An 18,654-nucleotide genomic window follows, 5' to 3' on the forward strand; every position below is an offset into this window, starting at 1 on the left:
CCAGACAGCACCTATCACTTCTTGCCGGGGTGAAGGGGCTTCTCCAGAGTGGGGTGTCAGAGCCTGGGATACATCAGTGAAGTACCAAGTCTGGACAGGAGGACCAGTTGTGATTGTGGATTCTCCCCTTGCTGCACTCCAGCTCCCCCCTACCATGGGGTGGCAGCGCCTTCTGCTGTTGTTCTCCCGGTAGCTCCTGACCCTACTGCTGGCCACAAAGGAAGAAGGGGATCAAATCACCCTTCCTGCCCCAAGCCTTTGAATAAATCAAAAGCTGGATAGACCCTAAAAATAATGAGACCCAGCCCCCTCCTCCTCCTGCAATTCAAGCTCTGTTCAACATCTCCCTTCATTTCTTTCTCCTAATCCCACACATTCTTTTCCCCACACTGTCCCTCCAGTATGGAACATATTCCCAATATCCATTTATCAAGCCACCATCCTTATCTAATTTTAATCCCTCTTAAAACTCACTTTTGCCACATCAGCTACAAGGTGAAAAAACACTCCGAAGCTGTTTATACACAACATAATATCATGATGTGCAAATGTCCAAACTGTATCTACCCTGTTTGTTTCTCTCCCACTTGGTGCCTGTCTACGATTAGATAAATGTAAGACCATTGGGGCAGGAACCATTTTACTTTAGGTTTCTTTAAACATACTTTTGAAGCATATATGAAGCATACTTTTGTTATTGTAAAAACAATAAACTGGAAGTCTAACTAAACTAGATGTGCTTGCAACTTGGACATATTTGTTTTTATATATATATATATATATATATATATATATATATAAAATCGTAGTTTGGTGCATGGAAAACATTTTAATGTGCGTATTCCTTGACAAAGGATTCTCACTCTTGTATTCAGATAGTATGGATATGAACACCACATTAATTTTGTACCAGATGAACTGCAGCTTCCCAAGAGAAATATTACACATCCTGGAAAAGGATAGATAAGTTACTGATCCAATTTCTGAAAGCCAGTTTTTGATCTTCCAATTTGTGCAGCACACTCCCAGCTAAGAAGCAGCTTACATCAGAAATATCTTTGAGGATAGTGGTCCTTCACCAGCTACATTTTGTTGCTGATGCAGTTCTAAAATTAGAGAATTTGAAGAAAGTTTGCAAGAGTAATGCATTACTTCAAAAACTCTGAGGAGAAAGAGAAAGAGCACGCACATACCAAATGCAGGGTAGTCCCAAGTGGTCTTATTTACACTAGCAAAGACTTCAAGGTTTCCTACTATTGAACCACTCCATGGGGGCAGTGCCACTTGTAATAGCAACTGTGGTACTCACTAGCGTAGATAGATAAAAAACAGCCAGCATGAAGGTAAAGACCATTTAAGCTACTATTTAGGTTGCTTTAAATGGTCATAGAAAGACAGGACGAATGCAATTATTTCACTGCAGTTCTCTCCTCCAAACTCATAATCCTTTTCCATTACTTAATTTACTCCTCAGCATACAGGGGAGGCAGAAAATGAAAAGAAACAAAAGCTAATTTTAAATTATGAAGAAACAAATAATTTTCTTCTGAAAACTAAAAAGCATTCAGACATGCCACACGGATGCCCTCAGCAGTTACAAAATAGAATTAGAAAACTAACATTTATTAAACAATTTACATTTTAATACACATTTCAAGAACGTGGTAGCATAAAAGGAAACTTGTTTTTAAAACAACCTGAATTTACCATTTAGCAATATTACATTAATGATCAGGGGTCTCCTATCAATGGTTCCAAAAAACACTTCACCTAAATCTCCAACAACTGGAACCTCACTTAATGCAACAGTAAAAAATAAATAATTCCAAACTACTCCTACACTGAGGAATGTGTACTGAAGTATATAGTTTAGAGTACAAATAAATGTACTAACAACAATCTCAGCAAAACTTAACAGCTTTGCGGAAGTGTTCAGAAGCTACTACCCATGTTGCTCAAACTCCACTAAAATCTGTTTGTCACTTGATTTCTTTACTTACATGTAGTGGAATAATAAACACAGATTTACATGAATAGGTCAAAGTCAAACCACCAAAGTAGAAAATGGTAGGAGCCTCTTGGTCAAGACAAAATCACATACAAATTTAACTAAATATGTTTTAATAGGACATCATTAAGCCTCATGAAGGTTAAAAAACAGGGAATTCAGGTACTTGGATTGGCAAATAAAGACAAGAATACTAAGAAGCATTTTCCACCATTTACTCTCGTTATCAAAAATATTTTTCAACTCTTCTTGCAAAACAAAAACAAAATAGTACAGACTGGACACATACATCACATTTTTCTTCCTATGGCTTTAACACCCCACCCTACCCGACCCCACAAAAAAAGACGGGGGGAAATACAAAACAAAACAAAAAAAATTATCTGACCACATTCACAGAAAATGACACCATAGTACACTACAAAAACAAAAAGGTGGTGTCATCTGATTTGTGTCCAAAAAGTTTTTGCTTATTTCTTAGACAGAGAACCATCATTGTACATGCTTTGTGCACAATCAAAATACATCCAACATTATGTCATAATTCACTGGAGATTTCATTTAATAAAAATATGGCTGCCATAAAATGGAATTTGAAAAATTTGAGCACTGTTTCTCTTTAGACATGCTGTTATAATAGTAACTCTCCTTTAAATTAGAAGGATAATGCTTTGTATACTAGTCAAACCATCTTTTATTTGTCCTGTGCCATTTAAAGATGAGATATCGCTGCATCATGAGGAAGTCTGACTTCTTTAGAATGGCATTAAAAAAAATCTTAAAACTGCTGTAATGTTGTGCAAAATGCAAAAAGCCTTCATTGAACTATTTCCTTATTTTCAGGGATGAACTGGAAATCAACCAGTTGGGCATACTGACTGTAGACGAGCGAGCTGAACACTTGGTGGAATAAGCTGTCTAGCATACTTTACCTAATGAGTACTGAAAATAACTTGATCCTGTTTACCCATCAGTTCTCTTTCCTGACTGAGGGGAAGCAAGTAACAATGGGCTATCTTCCTAGAGTAAATAGATCCCAAGCACATGACAATACAGTGTTAACCTCATTTATATCTTTAAGTGAAGAAAAGAGAAACCAATGGTGGGTAAAGGCTGTATAAACCAGGATGTATTGGGGGGCACCAATGGACAAAGATTTTAACCCAGCCCAGATTTATTTTTTATATTTGTAACCTACAGTGAAATTCTTCTCAGACACCACATGCAGCAACTTCCACTGAAATCAATGGGTTTACATATGTGGTATTTGGCCTTTGTTTATTAGTTGTTTTCCCTCTCATGATGAAGTGAACAGCAACATGCCAAAGATGAATGGAGTTAGTGTCACAGGGCATAAAATATACCAGTCACACAGCCACCTGCAGGCTTTTTAGAAAAAGTGAAGGAAGTGATTACACAGAGACTTGAGCAGGATCTGGAGGGACAGCCACTTTACAACTGACTCCAGTTGATTGCCCAGTTACTTCTTAGCCAATTCCAATGAGGGACAACTTCTCTTTCCATGAAATTACTAATTTGTACTGTTCCATGCTCTAGATAACCAATGCTCATGATCAAAAAAGATGTGTCAAAGACTGCGGTCCTCAGTTAATACTGTACTTTCAACAGGAATGGGATGTGATTTGCTAGCAACACTGACTCCCTATGGCAGTGTATTTGGCAGTTACTTTCACACACCACAAACTAGCACAACTTTGATGGACTGACTAGATATCACTTCCTTACATTTAATCGGAAGCTTTAACTGAGCACAAAGCATTAACTGGCACAATGAGGTTAATATGTTCCTTTCCAAAGGTCATCTTGTATTAAAACCATTTACATCAGCATCTGATCTCAAACTATGAGGTGCTGTGAGATCTAAAGACATAGTTTTAGGGTAACTCCTCCATTATCTGCAAACTATTTCCCAGACACTAACACACATAACATAGCAATGAAAACACTTGATACAAGTGATCTATAGGCAGGAGCTTCGGCAAGTTAAACAGAACCATAGCTGCCTTAAAACTGTAGCAGTTCCCTTAGTAAGGGCAGGGAAAAGACAAAAAATCATTTAACAGTCATATCTCATGTCTATAGCTTCATCCAAACTTTTATCATCGTGTGTACTGGCAGCTAAAAATGTAGTTACTGGTGACCCTGTCACATTAATTACACTGGTGCTTGTGCTGGCACTGCGCACAATGCTTGTCACATTAATGCCCAAAGTAAGCCTAGTCTGTTCCAAGGCCTTTTCTGGCACTGCAAATGCTTCCAGCTTCTTCTCCCCATTAGCCATATATGAGTTTTGGCAGCCACGGCATATACAGTCTAAGCAGGCTTTACGGTTAGAGTAGCAAGGGCAGCGTTGGCCACGGCACGTAAGAACACTTGGATTTTGGGTGGCGCGACCACATTTACACCCTTTCTTTTCTTGTGGCTTTTTGTATGCAGTTTTTGTCGGACTTCCTGGCATAACATTACTGCTAGCAACCTTTTCCTTTGCTTTGTCTTTTGTTTTCAGTATTCCTGGTTTGGCTTTCGGGTGAGATTTCTTGGGGGCATGTTCTATATTCTTTTTCATGCTTTTATTAGGCAGGAGTACAGTTTTACTTATTTTGGGAGTAGTGCCTCCATTAGGTACAGTTGCTACGGGCTGCAAAGACATTTTATTTTCCTGTTTCACTGTTACTGGAGCTGATGCTCCCAATGTTGGGCCACAGATGATGCTGGAAATGGGTAGTGGCTGAACCTTTTCGCTGTCGCTTTCTGATCGAGATCGCTTTCGGTTTAACTTAACTACTTTAGGTGTTGCTGCTGTACATGAGATCCCATGAGGAGAAGCACCTGTGGACATGAAAACATTATGGCTAAGAGGTGGGGGAGAAAGCTGCAGGAAAGGACCATTGGATATGGTGGCTTCCAAGCTGGGCTGCAAATCAGAACCACAGACTTCAGTGCTTGAAACAGTTTCTAAGCTTCGAAGAACTTCCTCAACACTAAGCAATAGTGAGCCAGGTTTTATATCTTCGTTGAAACTGCAGATGTCAAGGCCTGATGTACACAAGTCACTAGTAGAAACTGTGTCACACACAGGCTGAAGACTGCTAGAGATATCCTCAGTTTTTATGTACTCTCCAGTACTACACACATCAATTGTATTTGCATGTTCAGGGGAAGGAATATTTACTCCAAGTTTATCCACTGAAAGCCCATTACAATTGGGCAACCCATTGATAACAGAACCTCTAATATCAATATTATGTGTACTTTCAGGTATGGAAGAAAAACTAGCTTGAGGATCATTAATATGTTCTGAGGTTGAAGGTAATGGAGAATGTGTCAAACACAAAGGCATGGCTGCATCAGAAATGTTTTCTGTATCTTCATGGAGTGGCGATCCATCTTTGAGAAAAGCCAAAAGATCTGCAGAACAGTCAACTGCTTGTATTATGTCTCGTGCCAATGGAGTCTGTGTTATGTATTCACACAGTTTTTTATAGCAGTTCACTAGAATGCTCAACTGTTTATTTTCCTCAAACTGTTCATAGTCTTTGCACCAACTACATGATGGTTTCATCATCATCTTTTTGCCTTTACAAGTTTTGCAGACATAATGCTGACACGTGGAGTTGGTGGGAGCAATAGGATCCTGTAGCAAATTTCCTAAGAGGAAAAAGAAAAGAAGGTTATTAGAGCAGATCAAGTGGCATAGGCTTTCAGGGTAACATAAGAGGGACTTCCTAATTTACAGCAGTATGAATTGCCTGTATAGTGTTCAGCGATGAACAAGATCATGAGAAAAATCATAGGTGTGCAAACAGTATGAACTGTGAGATTTTAGACATTACAATTGCTGTGCCCACAGTTTTAAAACGATGTTGTGTTTAGAAGTTTTCCACATTGCAGAGAAAAATTTCAACATAATCTGATCTGCTGATGCCCATTAACCCAGCCTTTAGAAAACACGGTGTCAAGCAAAACAATATCAGCATTGCCCCTTAAACACCACATTCATCTCAACATGGTGACCATTATGTAATGTCCATAATGCACTAACCAAGAGAGCTACATCTATACAAAGTGGAAAGGGTTAAAGCAGAAATTGAAAATCAAAGATTAAAATTCTGGAAGTCAAAATGGAAACAGTACAGAGGGAAGTAGCACTGAGAGACAGATGAAAACATGAAACAGGTATAAGGAAGATAATTTGTTGTGGAACAGTCAACATGGTTTTTGTAAAGGGAAATCATGCCTCACCAATCTACCTGAATTTTTTGAGGGGGTCAACTAGAATGTGGACAAGAGGGATGCAGTCGATATAGAGTACTTAGATTTTCAGAAAGCCTTTGACAAGGTCCATCACCAAAGGCTCTTAAGTAAAGTAAGCTGTCATGGGATAAAAGGGAAGATCCTCTCATGGATCAGAAACTGGTTAAAAGATAGGAAACAAAGAATAGGAATAAATGGTCAGTTTTCAGAATGGAGAGATGTAAATAGTGGCATCCCCAGGGTCTGTACTGGGACCACTATAATTCAACATATTCATAAACAATCTAAAAAATGGATAAACTCTAAGATGGCAAAATTTGCAGATGATACAAAACTACTCAAGAACTAGGGGTAATCAAATGAAAATTAATAGGCAGTAGGTTTAAAACAAACAAAAGGAAGCATTTCTTCACACAACACCCAGTCAACCTGTGGAAGTCTTTGCCAGAGGATGTTGTGAAGGCCAAATCTATAACAGAGTTCAAAAAAGAACTAGATAAATTAATGGAAGATAGGTACATCAATGGCTAGTACCCAGGATGGGCAGGGATGGTGTCCCTAGCCTCCGTTTGTCAGAAGCTGGGGATGGGCAACAGGGATGGCTCACTCGATTACCTGTTCTGTTCATTCCCTCTGGGGCCATGGCATTGGCCACTGTTGGAAGACAGGATACTGGGCTAGATGGACCTTTGATCTGACCCAGTATGGCCAATCTTATGTTAAGTGCCACTTCTACAGGTACTCCTAGGCAAAGTTCCCAGGCTTTGGTGTGCTGGGATGCTCACACACGAATGGAATACATGTCTGCAACGACTCAAAGAAGAACAGGAAGAGTTCACAGAAGAACCACAAGGACTCAGACTGGAAAATACTACATTCTGAATTTGTCTAGCTTCAACTGGATCTTGTAATGTTTCTGTCGGCTAGATTATAGACACCTCTACTATCAGATATCTTCTCCCTGCGTAGATACTAGAAGATAAAATACAAGTTATTTATTGCCTTTCAACCATTTCTCAGCATATCCCTAGCTATATGAGGGATCCTAAGTTCATGGACAGCTTCCCTGATAGAGGCTGTCCCTCTGTTCTGGATGACAACTTCCTTTTTAAAAGGAAGCTTGAAACTGATTCCCACCCCACCCCACCTTAAACTCACTCTCTCTCTCTCTTCTAGCATAACATCTCATGATTATTCAGAGAGGGAGTAAATTCTAGCCAGGATGTCTCAATGTCTCCCCATTAACTCTAATGGTCCATCATTTTTTTTTTCCTGAGCTGGACAATATATGGGTACTTTACGTTGGGGTTGTGTAAACAACTGGTTTGGAAGGTGCTCCTCCCTATCTGACTGCTTCATCACTCTACTGTGAGATACAGCTGAAGCTAATCCATAGATTATGAGCATAGCTTTCTATACACAAATACATAAATTAATAACTATAGTCTGTATAAATCTCATAATGACAATCAAGTTCAAAACATCAGAAGCTTGCAGAAAAAGACCTTACTCAACATAGTTTTATAGTACAACACAGTACACAATCAGTTAAACCAACTGCTCGTTTTTAATGTGTTAAATTTCTGATTTCCCTTTGAGGTGTCTGCAGCCTGACTGTCACAGATAATACTTCACGAACCCCAAGTAGTGCATCAATACAAAGTCAATCTCAGTTGGCGTCTGGACTTCAAGTGTTGTTACTGATCAGACAGACAAATTACCCTATAGAGCAAATAAATGCACTGCACACTTGTGCTAGTAAGCTAAGCCTCCAAACAAGCTCTTTCGGAAAACATAGCATCAATATTCACTGAAAATATACAAATCTGACCTAAATGTCCCCATGGATGCCTCCACAAAATTACCAGAATTGAAAAATTCCTACACCTTCAGACAATGTCAAAAGAGTTGAGCATTCCTCTCCTCTTAAGGAGGCAATATGGTCCTTGAAAGTAACTTCTTATGAAATGACAAAACTTCTATTCACCCAGTGTTCACCCTCCCAGTAGTAAAGAGAGAACTGTGGCAACAGTGCCATCCAGTTATGCTGGGATTCCTGGAAACCTCTTTAGCAGAAGACGGAAGTTCTTAACATAGTTCCTGTTGTCTCTTCTCTCAGGCTACGTCCAGACTACCCGCCGTATTGGCGGGTTAAAATCGATTGCTCGGGGATCAATATATCGCGTCTCATTTAGACGCGATATATCGATCCCCGAGCGCGCTTATATTGATTCCGGAACTCCATCAACCCCAACGGAGTTGCGGAATCGACAGGGAGAGCCGCGAACATCGATCCTGCGCGGTGAGGACGGGTGAGTAATTCGATCTTAGATATTCGACTTCAGCTACGTTATTCACGTAGCTGAAGTTGCGTATCTAAGATCGATTTCCCCCCGTAGTGTGGACCAGTCCTCAGTGAAAGAAAGGAGATACTGGTATTGCAACAATCTTCTGTTCCCAATTCCTTGTTCCACTCTGGCTAAGCTAGTGAAGAAAGCTTTAAAACTACATTCAACAGAGTCAGGAGACAAAAGCTCACAGGTAAGCCAAAAACATGGAGACGTGAGTGAAGGGTCTGAATCTAAAGGAAGCATGCGGCAATTATAGCAAGGACAAAGGAGAAACAAGAGAGAACAGTGTGGAAATCAAATAAGTATCTAAGGGTATCGCTACACTTACAGTTTTGCAGCGCTGGTAGTTACAGCTGTGTTCGTACAGCTGTGTAGGGCCAGCGCTGCAGTGTGGTCACACTGACAGCTACCAGCGCTGCAGTGTGGCCACATTTACAGCACTTGCAGCGCTGTTGGGAGTGGTGCATTGTGGGCAGCTATCCCACAGAGCACCTTGTCCCATTTTGGCGCTGTGGCTTGTGGGAAGGGGAAGGAAGTGTGCGGGTCTTTCCGCTTCCTGTTCCAACGCCCCGTGGTGCTTTGCTACACATTCCGAGCAGTTTGATGGCATTGTGATTCTGCAGCGCGATGTCTGAGATTTTTGTTATACATGGAGCCTGAGCTGCTGAGGACCTTGCTGATGAATATTGCCAGCACATCACGCATGGCAGTGGAGCTATTCCTTCAGCTGCAAAGTGACAGTGAGGAGTCAGACGATGATATTGAAACGCCTGACGCTCAAGACACTCAATTGCTTGTGGCAGTAACAGACGTGCTCAGCACCGTGGAACGGCGCCTTTGGGCTCGGGAAACCAGCACTCAGTGGTGGGATCACATCGTCCTGCAAGCCTGGGATGACGAGCAGTGGCTGCAGAACTTTAGGATGAGAAAAGCCACTTTCATGTCACTGTGTGCTGAGCTCGCCCCTACCCTGCAGAGCAGGGACACGAGATTGAGAGCTGCCCTGCCAGTGGAGAAGCGGATGGCTATTGCAATCTGGAAGCTGGCAACTCCAGACAGCTACCGATCGGTGGCGAACCAGTTTGGAGTGGGAAAGTCCACCGTTGGAATGGTGCTGATGCAAGTTTGCACAGCCATTAATCGCACCCTGGTAAGAAGAACTGTGACTCTTGGAAACGTGCAGGACATTGTGGATGGCTTTGCAGAAATATGTTTCCCTAACTGTGGAGGGGCAATAGATGGGACGCATATTCCTATTCTGTCACCACCCCACCTGGCATCAGAGTACGTTAATCGCAAGGGGTATTTCTCCGTGGTTCTGCAAGCGTTTGTGGATCACCATGGGCGTTTCACTGACATTTACTCAGGATGGCCTGGAAAGGTGCACGATGCACGCATCTTTCGGAACAGTTCCCTGTTCAGGAGGCTGAGGGCCGGGACTTTTTTCCCAGACCGCAAGATCACAGTAGGGGACGTCAAAATGCCCACTGTGATCCTTGGAGACCCCGCTTACCCCTTAATGCCATGGCTCATGAAACCGTACACAGGGAAGCTTGACAGGAGCAAGGACCGGTTCAACTACAGGCTGAGCCGGTGCAGAATGACTGTGGAGTGTGCTTTTGGCCATTTGAAAGCCCGCTGGAGGTGTCTTTATGGGAAGCTAGATTTGGGGGAAAGCAGCATCTCCGCTGTTATATCCGCGTGCTGTACCCTCCATAATATTTGTGAAGGGAAGGGTGAAAGATTCAGTGAGGAATGGACTCCGAGGTTCGACGCCTAGAGGATGAATTTGCACAGCCAGAGAGCAGGGCTACTAGGGAGGCCCAGGAAAGGGCTTCAAGGATTAAGGATGCTTTAAGGGAGCAATTTGATGCTGAGAGCCAACAGTAATGTTTGGTGCCTTTGCTGTGCTTTGTTCTACCTTGGGGTACAACATTTACCACTTCCTGCAATAATAAAACGTATTGTAAAAGCCATAAAATCCTTTATTCAAAATACAGTACATAAAAGGCCAGGGGGGTTAGGGTGGTGGACCGTACATTCAGAGGTTTGAATATGTCCTGTTTGGATTACTGTTCAATGTCTGCTGCATTTCAGGATTACTATGCTGCAGCGTAATGGGGGTGGAGTGCACAGGGTAAGAATTATAGTTATCAGGGCTGGTAGGTGATCGTACAGGTGTTGGGGGCAGCTGGGGGTAATAAGAAACTGGCTGCTGGAGAAAGGTGTTTTGTGCAAATACTGGGGAACAAGAAAGAGAGCTTTGGGAGGGCTGTGGGTTACCACGGTACATATCTGCCTGCATGGCTACGAGAGACTCGAAAGACTCAGTTTGGCGAGCCAGGAGGCTTATCATCTGCCTTGAGGTTTTTTTGATAGCCAATTCCTTTCTCCTGCTTTCTGTTTGCCTCCAGTCATACATTTTCTCTCTCCATTCATACATTTTCTCTCTCCATTCCTGTGTCTTCCTACTTTCTCTGTTGTAGTGATTCATAACTGCTTTGATCAATTCTTCTTTTGATTTTCTGGGATTTCTTCTCAAGTTCTGCAAGCGACGTGAGGCCGGTGATCCGGCTGCATTAGTCAAGGTCACTAGAAAAAACAAAGATAGAACCATGTAATACACAGAGGCTACATTGTTTATTATCACACAGTGAAGGAGTTTTTAGACTTTTTGTAGCATCCTTCCCACATACCTCACATAACACAGAGAGGCCAGGGAAGCTAAGTCATGGCGAGCAATGGGGTGAGTGTTTCTGCCCCGAGTGCACCTGGGAGGGGGAATTGACCGATGGGTCACTGGGGTTTATCTGCACTGGGTACAGGAGGTAGCTGGTGTCCTGCACAGGGGACAGTAGTGAACAGGAAGGTGGCGAGCTGCTGGCGGGGGTGTGTGTGTGTGTGTCCGCGTTAATGCCGGCCTGCTGGTGAGGGTGGGGAAAACGCACAGCTGTGCTGGCTGCCTGCTGGGAAGGGTGGGGGAACACCGGAGCGCACCGTGGGGCTGGATGCCTGCTGGGAGGGGGGTGGGGGAACACCGGAGCGCACCGCGGGGCTGGATCCCTGCTGGGAGGGGGGTGGGGGAACACCGGAGCGCACCGCAGGGCTGGATGCCTGCTGGGAAGGGGGAGGGGAGACCGGAGTGCACCGCGAGGCTGGATGCCTGCTGGGTGGGGGAACACCGGAGCGCACCGCGGGGCTGGATGCCTGCTGGGAAGGGGAGGGGAGACCGGAGCGCACCGCGGGGCTAGCTACGTGCTGGGAAGGGAGGGGGGAAGACTGGAGCGCACCGCGGGGCTGGCTGCCTGCTGGGAAGGGGGTGGGGAGACCGGAACGCACCGCGGGGCTGGGGGGGGGACCGCGAACCTGGCACCCTGCACTCAAGTATCCCTAAATTCTCAACAGGGTTTCCTACTGCCAGATATATCACTGCTGCATGTTACCTGGGAAGAGAGGGAGGGTCTTCTACAGCAATGTGGATTCTGCCCTGGCCTCTATGCAGCTTGCCTGTGTGCAGCCATGGTCCCCTCACCCCTCGCTGCACAGTGGATCGGACGAGTTAGCCTGACCGGGACAAGGACCATGGTGGCTCTCCCGATAAACTTGAGAAAGCAAATTGCCCACGCTCTGGCTGCAACTTTTCAAGAGATTACCGAGGCAGATTACAGAGACGTGATAGAGCAAATCAATGCGCTATTCCACGTTTAGGCATGCATGCAGGCAGCCATAACCCAAACCCTCCTCTCCCAAAACAAAAAAATCTGCTTACCCCGAGCACGCTCCTCAGTTTCTTCCTCACCAGCAACTTCCTGCTGCTGCGACTGGCTAGCCTCCTCCTGGCTTGAGAAAAGCTCCTGGCTGCATGCCTCCTGGGACTCCGGGGTGTCTCCCTCCACGCCAGTAGCCTCACTGTCGCCTTCCTCTACACCCTCCCCCACTTCTCCCTGCTCTGAACTCTCCATCGTGGTCCTCGGATTGGCAGTGGGGTCACACCCAAGTATGGCATCCAGCTCCTTGTAAAAACGGCAGGTTGTGGGGGCAGCTCCTGAGCGGCGATTTCCCTCACGGGCTTTGCAGTAGGCAATCCTCAGCTCATTTATTTTGACCCTGCACTGCAACGCATCCCGTTCATGGCCCCTTCTCAGCAAGGACTGCGATATCTGCCCACAGGTATCAATTTCTCCTTCTGGAGCGCAGCTGTGCTTGCACAGCCTCCTCACCCCAAACACTGATGAGGTCCTGCAGCTCTGAATTGTTCCATGCAGGGGCTCGTTTGGGGCGTGGAGGCATGGTCGCTGATTGATTGAATGATTGATTGCACTCCACACCTGGCTGAGCAAACAGGAAGGGGATTTTTAAAATTCCTAGGGCATTTAAAGGAGGGGTCAGCTGAGCCCAGGGCAGTGGAGTGTGCATGATTACCAGAGAGGCTTCTAAGGTATGCTGGGATACCTCCTTATACCATGGAGGTCAATAAAAGCGCTGGTGGGTGTCCACACTTCCTGACCAGTGCTGGATCACCAGCGCTGGATCCCCTACACCCGAGGCTCGACCGGGTGTACAGCCAGCGCTGCAACCAGGGAGTTGCAGCGCTGGCCGTGCTTTGCAAGTGTGGCCACATCCTAAGTTGCAGCGCTGTAACCCCCTCACCAGTGCTGCAACTCTGTAGTGTAGCCAAGCCCTTAGATGTCTGTATACTAATGCAAGAAGTATGAGGAATAAATAGGAAGAGCTATAAATACTAGTAAATAACCACAACTATGACATAGCTGGCATCACAGAGACTTGGCGGGATAATACACGACTGGAATATTGCTACAGAAGGGAACATCTTGCTGAGGAAGGACAGGCAGGGTGGGGAAAAAAGGAGAGGTGCTTGTGACAAGTTCCCCCCAGAAGAGACCCTGCCTTTAGCTACCAGGTGGCAGGAGCTGGCCTCCTGCACACCCACTCCTAGAAGCATACAGTTTTCCACTGCTGCAGAGGAATTAAAGAGAGACACACTCCCATTCCTCCAGCAGTTCCTGAGACTTTGGTCTTTACCTCTGGGGTTCCAGCGTAAAATTTCTCCTTGACATCCTGAGCTACACGGAAGAAATCATTCCCCAGCAACAAAGCAGTCGGGTTACCATTTACCACAGCCACAGTCAACACAGCTTCCAAATCCTCAGTTTCTATATCCACGTTAGCCAAAGGCACAAGGATTTTGTAACCTCTCACTAATAAAAGCTCTGCCATCTGCCCTCACAGTAAATAAGTTACCTGCACAACATTCCTCCTAACCCTGTGTCTTTCCACCCCAGGTGTTCTCTGCCATTAATCCTGACAGCCTTGATGTGCTTGATGCCTGGCTGGACAGAGGTTTCTGTTAACAAACCCTGTATGGTAAGTGGCAATTGTCTGAAGTGCCTCTGTGCTCAGGGTAGCAGCATTTCCATGAGTTGTTTGCGGCTTGTTCCCACTCAGCACAGGGCATTTATTCTTCAGGTGCTCAGGGCTGGTCCACACTACGGGGGGGAAATCGATCTTAGATACGCAACTTCAGCTACGTGAATAACATAGCTGAAGTCGAATATCTAAGATCGGATTACTCACCCGTCCACACCACACGGGATCGATGTTCGTGGCTCTCCCTGTCGATTCCGGAACTCCGTTGGGGTTGATGGAGTTCCGGAATCGATATAAGCGCGCTCGGGGATCGATACATCGCGTCTAGATGAGATGCGATATATCGATCCCCGAGCAATCGATTTTAACCCGCCGATACGGCGGGTAGTCTGGACGTAGCCTCAGTGGAAGTACAGTGATCGCACCTTCTGGGCTCCTCTGTTTTTACAGGAGATTTGGAATGAGGACTAGAGGAATGGATTTGGGGAGGTGAGCACCCAGACTCCCCTCCACCCTCCTTCTTCTCAAGAGTAAAATAGGAACTCTGCTTCCCACCAGGTTTAAACTCCTCTGTCTGTGGTTTGTTTGCAACAGATCAGGAATTGGCAAGCTTTCAGAAGTGGTGTGCCGAGTCATAATTTATTCACTCTAATTTAAGGTTTTGTGTGCCAGTAATATTTTAACGTTTTTAGAAGGTCTCTTTCTATAAGTCTGTAATATATAACTAAACTATTGTTGTATGTAAAGTAAATAAAGTTTCTAAAACGTTTAAGAAGTTTCATTTAAAATTAAATTAAAATGCAGAGCCCCTGGACCAGTGGCCAGGACCCGGGCAGTGAGAGTGCCACTGAAAATCAGCTCGTGTGCTGCCTTTGGCATGTGTGCCATAGGTTGCCTATCCCTGCAATAGATGCTTGAGTTTGCTCAAACTGATCAGCTAGAGTAGCCAGTTCATCAACAGTTTTCACCTTTTTATCTCATAAGCACTGTTTCACATCATCTCTACATATACTCAGAAAATGTTCCTGAGCAATAAAATCACCCATTCCTTCAAAGCTTGTAACACCTTTTCCCTTTACCCACTTTTCCATCAAATCTTTCATCTGGTTTACATATGCCACATTACTCATCCCAGCACGCCTCTTAAGGCTTCTACATTTTACTCTAGATGTTTCAGGTATAATCTGAAACAGTTTTAAATATATTTCCATGAATTTACCATAATCTGAAGCATCTCTAACTGGCATCTTATTGAATACATCCGGAGCTCTCGCAGACAACTTTGCAACCAAAGTGGGCATATTTTGGTCCTCAGCAATCTCTTGAAGGTGATACAATATTCAGCAATATCCCATTTCATTGTATGCAGGACATAACCATTCCCCTATTTGCAGATTTTTGGAGAGGTGGGACTCATTGATGTGGGGGTTGGTGGCAGGGTCAGCTTTAGGAAGTGCAGGGCCCAATTTGAACATTTTCGGCGGGGCCCTGGCAGGGATGACTTAAACAAAAAGTGGAAAAAGAAGCCTTTTATTTCTTTCATGTATTATTTACTTTCCATAACTATATAAATAATAAAATTATATATTATGTACATTGCATCATATATGCTGTTGATTGGTTATTAATGAATGCCGTTTCACATGTGTGGGTCCCAGCTGCTCGCTGCCCCCCTCATTGAAGCAAGTGTGCAGGGTTACTGCCCTGGGAACTGCAAGGCACAAGTGGATATGGGGCTGACTGGAGGTAGAGTCTGGCTGCAGGCAGGGCAAGGGGTGTGGGGCTGGTGTGTGTGAGGTGGGCTGGCTTCAGACAGGGCCGTGGGGGGATGCAGCAGGGGTTGGCAGGGCTGGAGACAGAGATGTGTGAGACTGGCTGGCTTCAGGCAGGGGGGTGCAGCAGGGGTTGGCTGGAGACAGGGCAGGGTGTGCAGGGCTGGTGCGGGCAGCAGTGTGTGTGGGGCTGGCTGGCTTTGGGCAGGGTCACAGGGGTGTGTGGCAGGGGTTGACTGGAGACACGGCAGGGAGTTTGACAGAGACTGGCTGTGGGCAGGGGGTGCAGAGCTGGCTGCAGGCAGGGGGAGCGGGGCTGGTGTGGGCAGGGCAGGAGGTGCAGCAGAGGCAGCTGGAGCCCCAGCCCTTTAAATAGCCCCCAAGCTCCCTGCTATCCCAGGGCTTTGGGGGCTATTTAAAGGGCCCGGGGCTCCCCAGCTTCTAGCCCGCCCTGGACCTTTTAAATAGCCGCGGGAGCCCTGGGGAATATATGAGGGTGGTGGGGCTCTGGAGGCTATTTAAAGGCCCGGAGCTCCAGCCGGGAGAGGGGGCTTGCCGCGCTCCGGCCGGGGCTCCAGCCAGGAGAGCGGGGCCTCGGGGCTTGCAGCGCTCCGGTTGAAGCTCCAGCCGGGAAAGCGGGGCCTCGGGGCTTGCTGCGCTCCGGCCAGAGCTCCAGCCAGGAGAGCGGGGCCTCGGGGCTTGCTGCGCTCCGGCCAGAGCTCCAGCCAGGAGAGCGGGACTTGCTGCGCTTCGGCCGGGGCCGCAGGTCTTGCTGCACTCCTGCCTGCGCTTCGCTCAAGGGAGTGGGACCACGGAAGAACCCTGAGCAGATCACAGCCAGGGATACGGGGTAAGTTTAAAAAAAAAAGTGTCTAAGTCGCGGGGCCCTCTTAGGTGTGGGTCCCGATTCCTGGGAATCGGGCGAATCGGCCTAAAGCCGGCCCTGGTTGGTGGGGTGTGTGTGTTCTGGCTCTCTATTGACTCCAGTTTGTGTTTCCCCTCTTTTTCTTTTTCCTCCATGGCTAATTTCTAGATCTCCATTTCTTTGTCAGCCTCTATCTATCTGTTTCAGTTCCAAAACTCTCTGGTGTGCAGCTTTTTGCTTAGCATCCTCTGCTTCTATGGCTTTTCAGTGTGCAGCTTCTTGTCTGTCTCAGTTTCCAGCTGTTTTTATTATATAAGTCTCATGTATTCTTTTTCCATCTCTTTTGCCTGCAATCTACACTGCTCCATCTTCTTACTAGTTTCATTCACTCATTTTCCTGCCTTTCTGTCCCAACTTCCCTTTCCCAAAATAAGAAAACAGAAAATAAACTGGTAACTTCTGACTGATCTCCACCCACCACGCTTAAATCTCACTTAAAATCACCAGTGTATGAAGTGCAAATCTCACTCAGAACAAGCAGCTGTGCATATGATCCTGTATGACTATGCCACCGTGACGGGTTCCCCCTGGAGTGCCACCTGGAACTGGGGTACCACTGAGCCCACGAGCCCATCAGCTTGAATTCCCTCTCACACTGTACTGTTGTTACAAGCTGCAAAGCCCTCCAGCCTGCACTTTCACCAGCATTCATACAGTTAGGGATACACCCAGCTGCAATTACACACAGGCTCTCTAACCACCAGCTTCCTAGCCTGGGACCCCAGAGCAGTACCGTCCTGCCGTGGCCAAATCTGGTATAATGTCTGGTCTGCCTCTCCCTCAATGTGAAGAGAGCAATGCACACTTGTGGTAACCAAGCAGAGATTTCCCCCAAGCACTCCAGTCAAAGCTTACTGGTTTAGTTTAAAAAAAACCAAGTTAACTACAAAAGGTAGATTTTAAGTGATCATAAGTGATAGCAAACAGATTAAAGCAGATTACCTAGCAAATAAACAAAAATTCAACCTCAGCTTAATATACTAGATAGGTTGGATATGAATAGCAGATTCTCACCCTAACTGATGGTACAGGCAGACTTGTAGATTCTAAGGCACAAGCCACAGTTGGCTCTGCAGCTTGGAATACCCAGGTATTTCATACACAGGTTAGAAATTCCTTTAGCCTGGGTCCAGCACTTCCTCCAGTTCTGTATTTGTTTCTCAAGTGTTTCCTAGAGTCTTCTTATGCAGGGAGTGAAGAACCACAGATGTCACGACTGCCTTATATAGCTTTTGCATATGGCGGGAACCCTTTGATCCAAAGCTTAGTTTCCAGACCAGTCTGTGGAAAAATACTGACATCCCAAGATAAAAGTCCAGCATCACGTGGCCTGGTCACATGTCCTTGTAGAGATACAACAGCCATCACTCACAGGTTGTCTGTAGTGTTCTCAGGAAGGCCCACCAGGTGGGAGATAAGTAAGGGAACATTTTAGTCATGGGTATTTTTAGTAAAAGTCATGGACAGGTAGGGTGACCAGATGTCTCAATTTTATAGGGATAGTCCGAATATTTGGTGCTTTTTCTTATACAATTGCCTATTACCCCGCACCCCCTGTCCTGATTTTTCACACTTTCTATCTGGTCACCTTATGGTCAGGTCACTGGCAGTAAACAAAAATTCATGGACTGTGACCTGTCCATGACCTATACTATATACCCCTAACTAAAACTTGGGCTGGGGTGCCATGGGTGCTGGGGGGGAGCCACAGTGCTAGGGGAGCGACGGGGGTGTGTGTGTGCAGGTGCTCGGAGGGGCAGGCAGTGGCACGTGGCCCAGGACCCCCACTGGTTCTTGGGGGTGGGGAGGGTTGGCGGGGCTGGCAGGCTCCCTACCCAGCTCCGTGCAGCTCCCCGGAAGTGGCTGGCATGTCCCCGCAGCTCTTAGGGCGAGGGAAGGCCAGGGCAGGTCTGCAGCTCTCACTGGCCGAAAACT

General features: G+C 45.8%; 2 protein-coding genes across 7 annotated transcripts in view; both read right to left on the reverse strand.

Moving 5' to 3' along the window:
• Positions 1-2,209: 2,209 nt before the first annotated feature.
• MSL2 (MSL complex subunit 2) overlaps positions 2,210-18,654 on the reverse strand; it is a 52,612-nt gene continuing 36,167 nt past the window's right edge. For all 6 annotated transcript variants that reach the window (XM_050965508.1, XM_050965510.1, XM_050965512.1 and 3 more), the window contains one exon: positions 2,210-5,677. In XM_050965508.1, the coding sequence (XP_050821465.1) occupies positions 4,086-5,677 (1,592 nt within the window). In that variant the 3' untranslated portion in view covers positions 2,210-4,085. The remainder of the gene's footprint in view (positions 5,678-18,654) is intronic.
• LOC127057056 (uncharacterized) lies at positions 10,605-12,707 on the reverse strand. Its single transcript, XM_050965686.1, has 2 exons — positions 12,404-12,707; positions 10,605-11,226 (listed from the first exon to the last, which is right to left on the reverse strand). Exons 1-2 carry the CDS (start codon positions 12,594-12,596, stop codon positions 10,676-10,678), a joined length of 744 nt encoding a protein of 247 aa, XP_050821643.1. The 5' UTR covers positions 12,597-12,707; the 3' UTR covers positions 10,605-10,675.

The sequence above is a fragment of the Gopherus flavomarginatus genome, chromosome 8 (assembly GCF_025201925.1).
Source record: "Gopherus flavomarginatus isolate rGopFla2 chromosome 8, rGopFla2.mat.asm, whole genome shotgun sequence".
Classification (NCBI taxonomy): domain Eukaryota; kingdom Metazoa; phylum Chordata; order Testudines; family Testudinidae; genus Gopherus; species Gopherus flavomarginatus.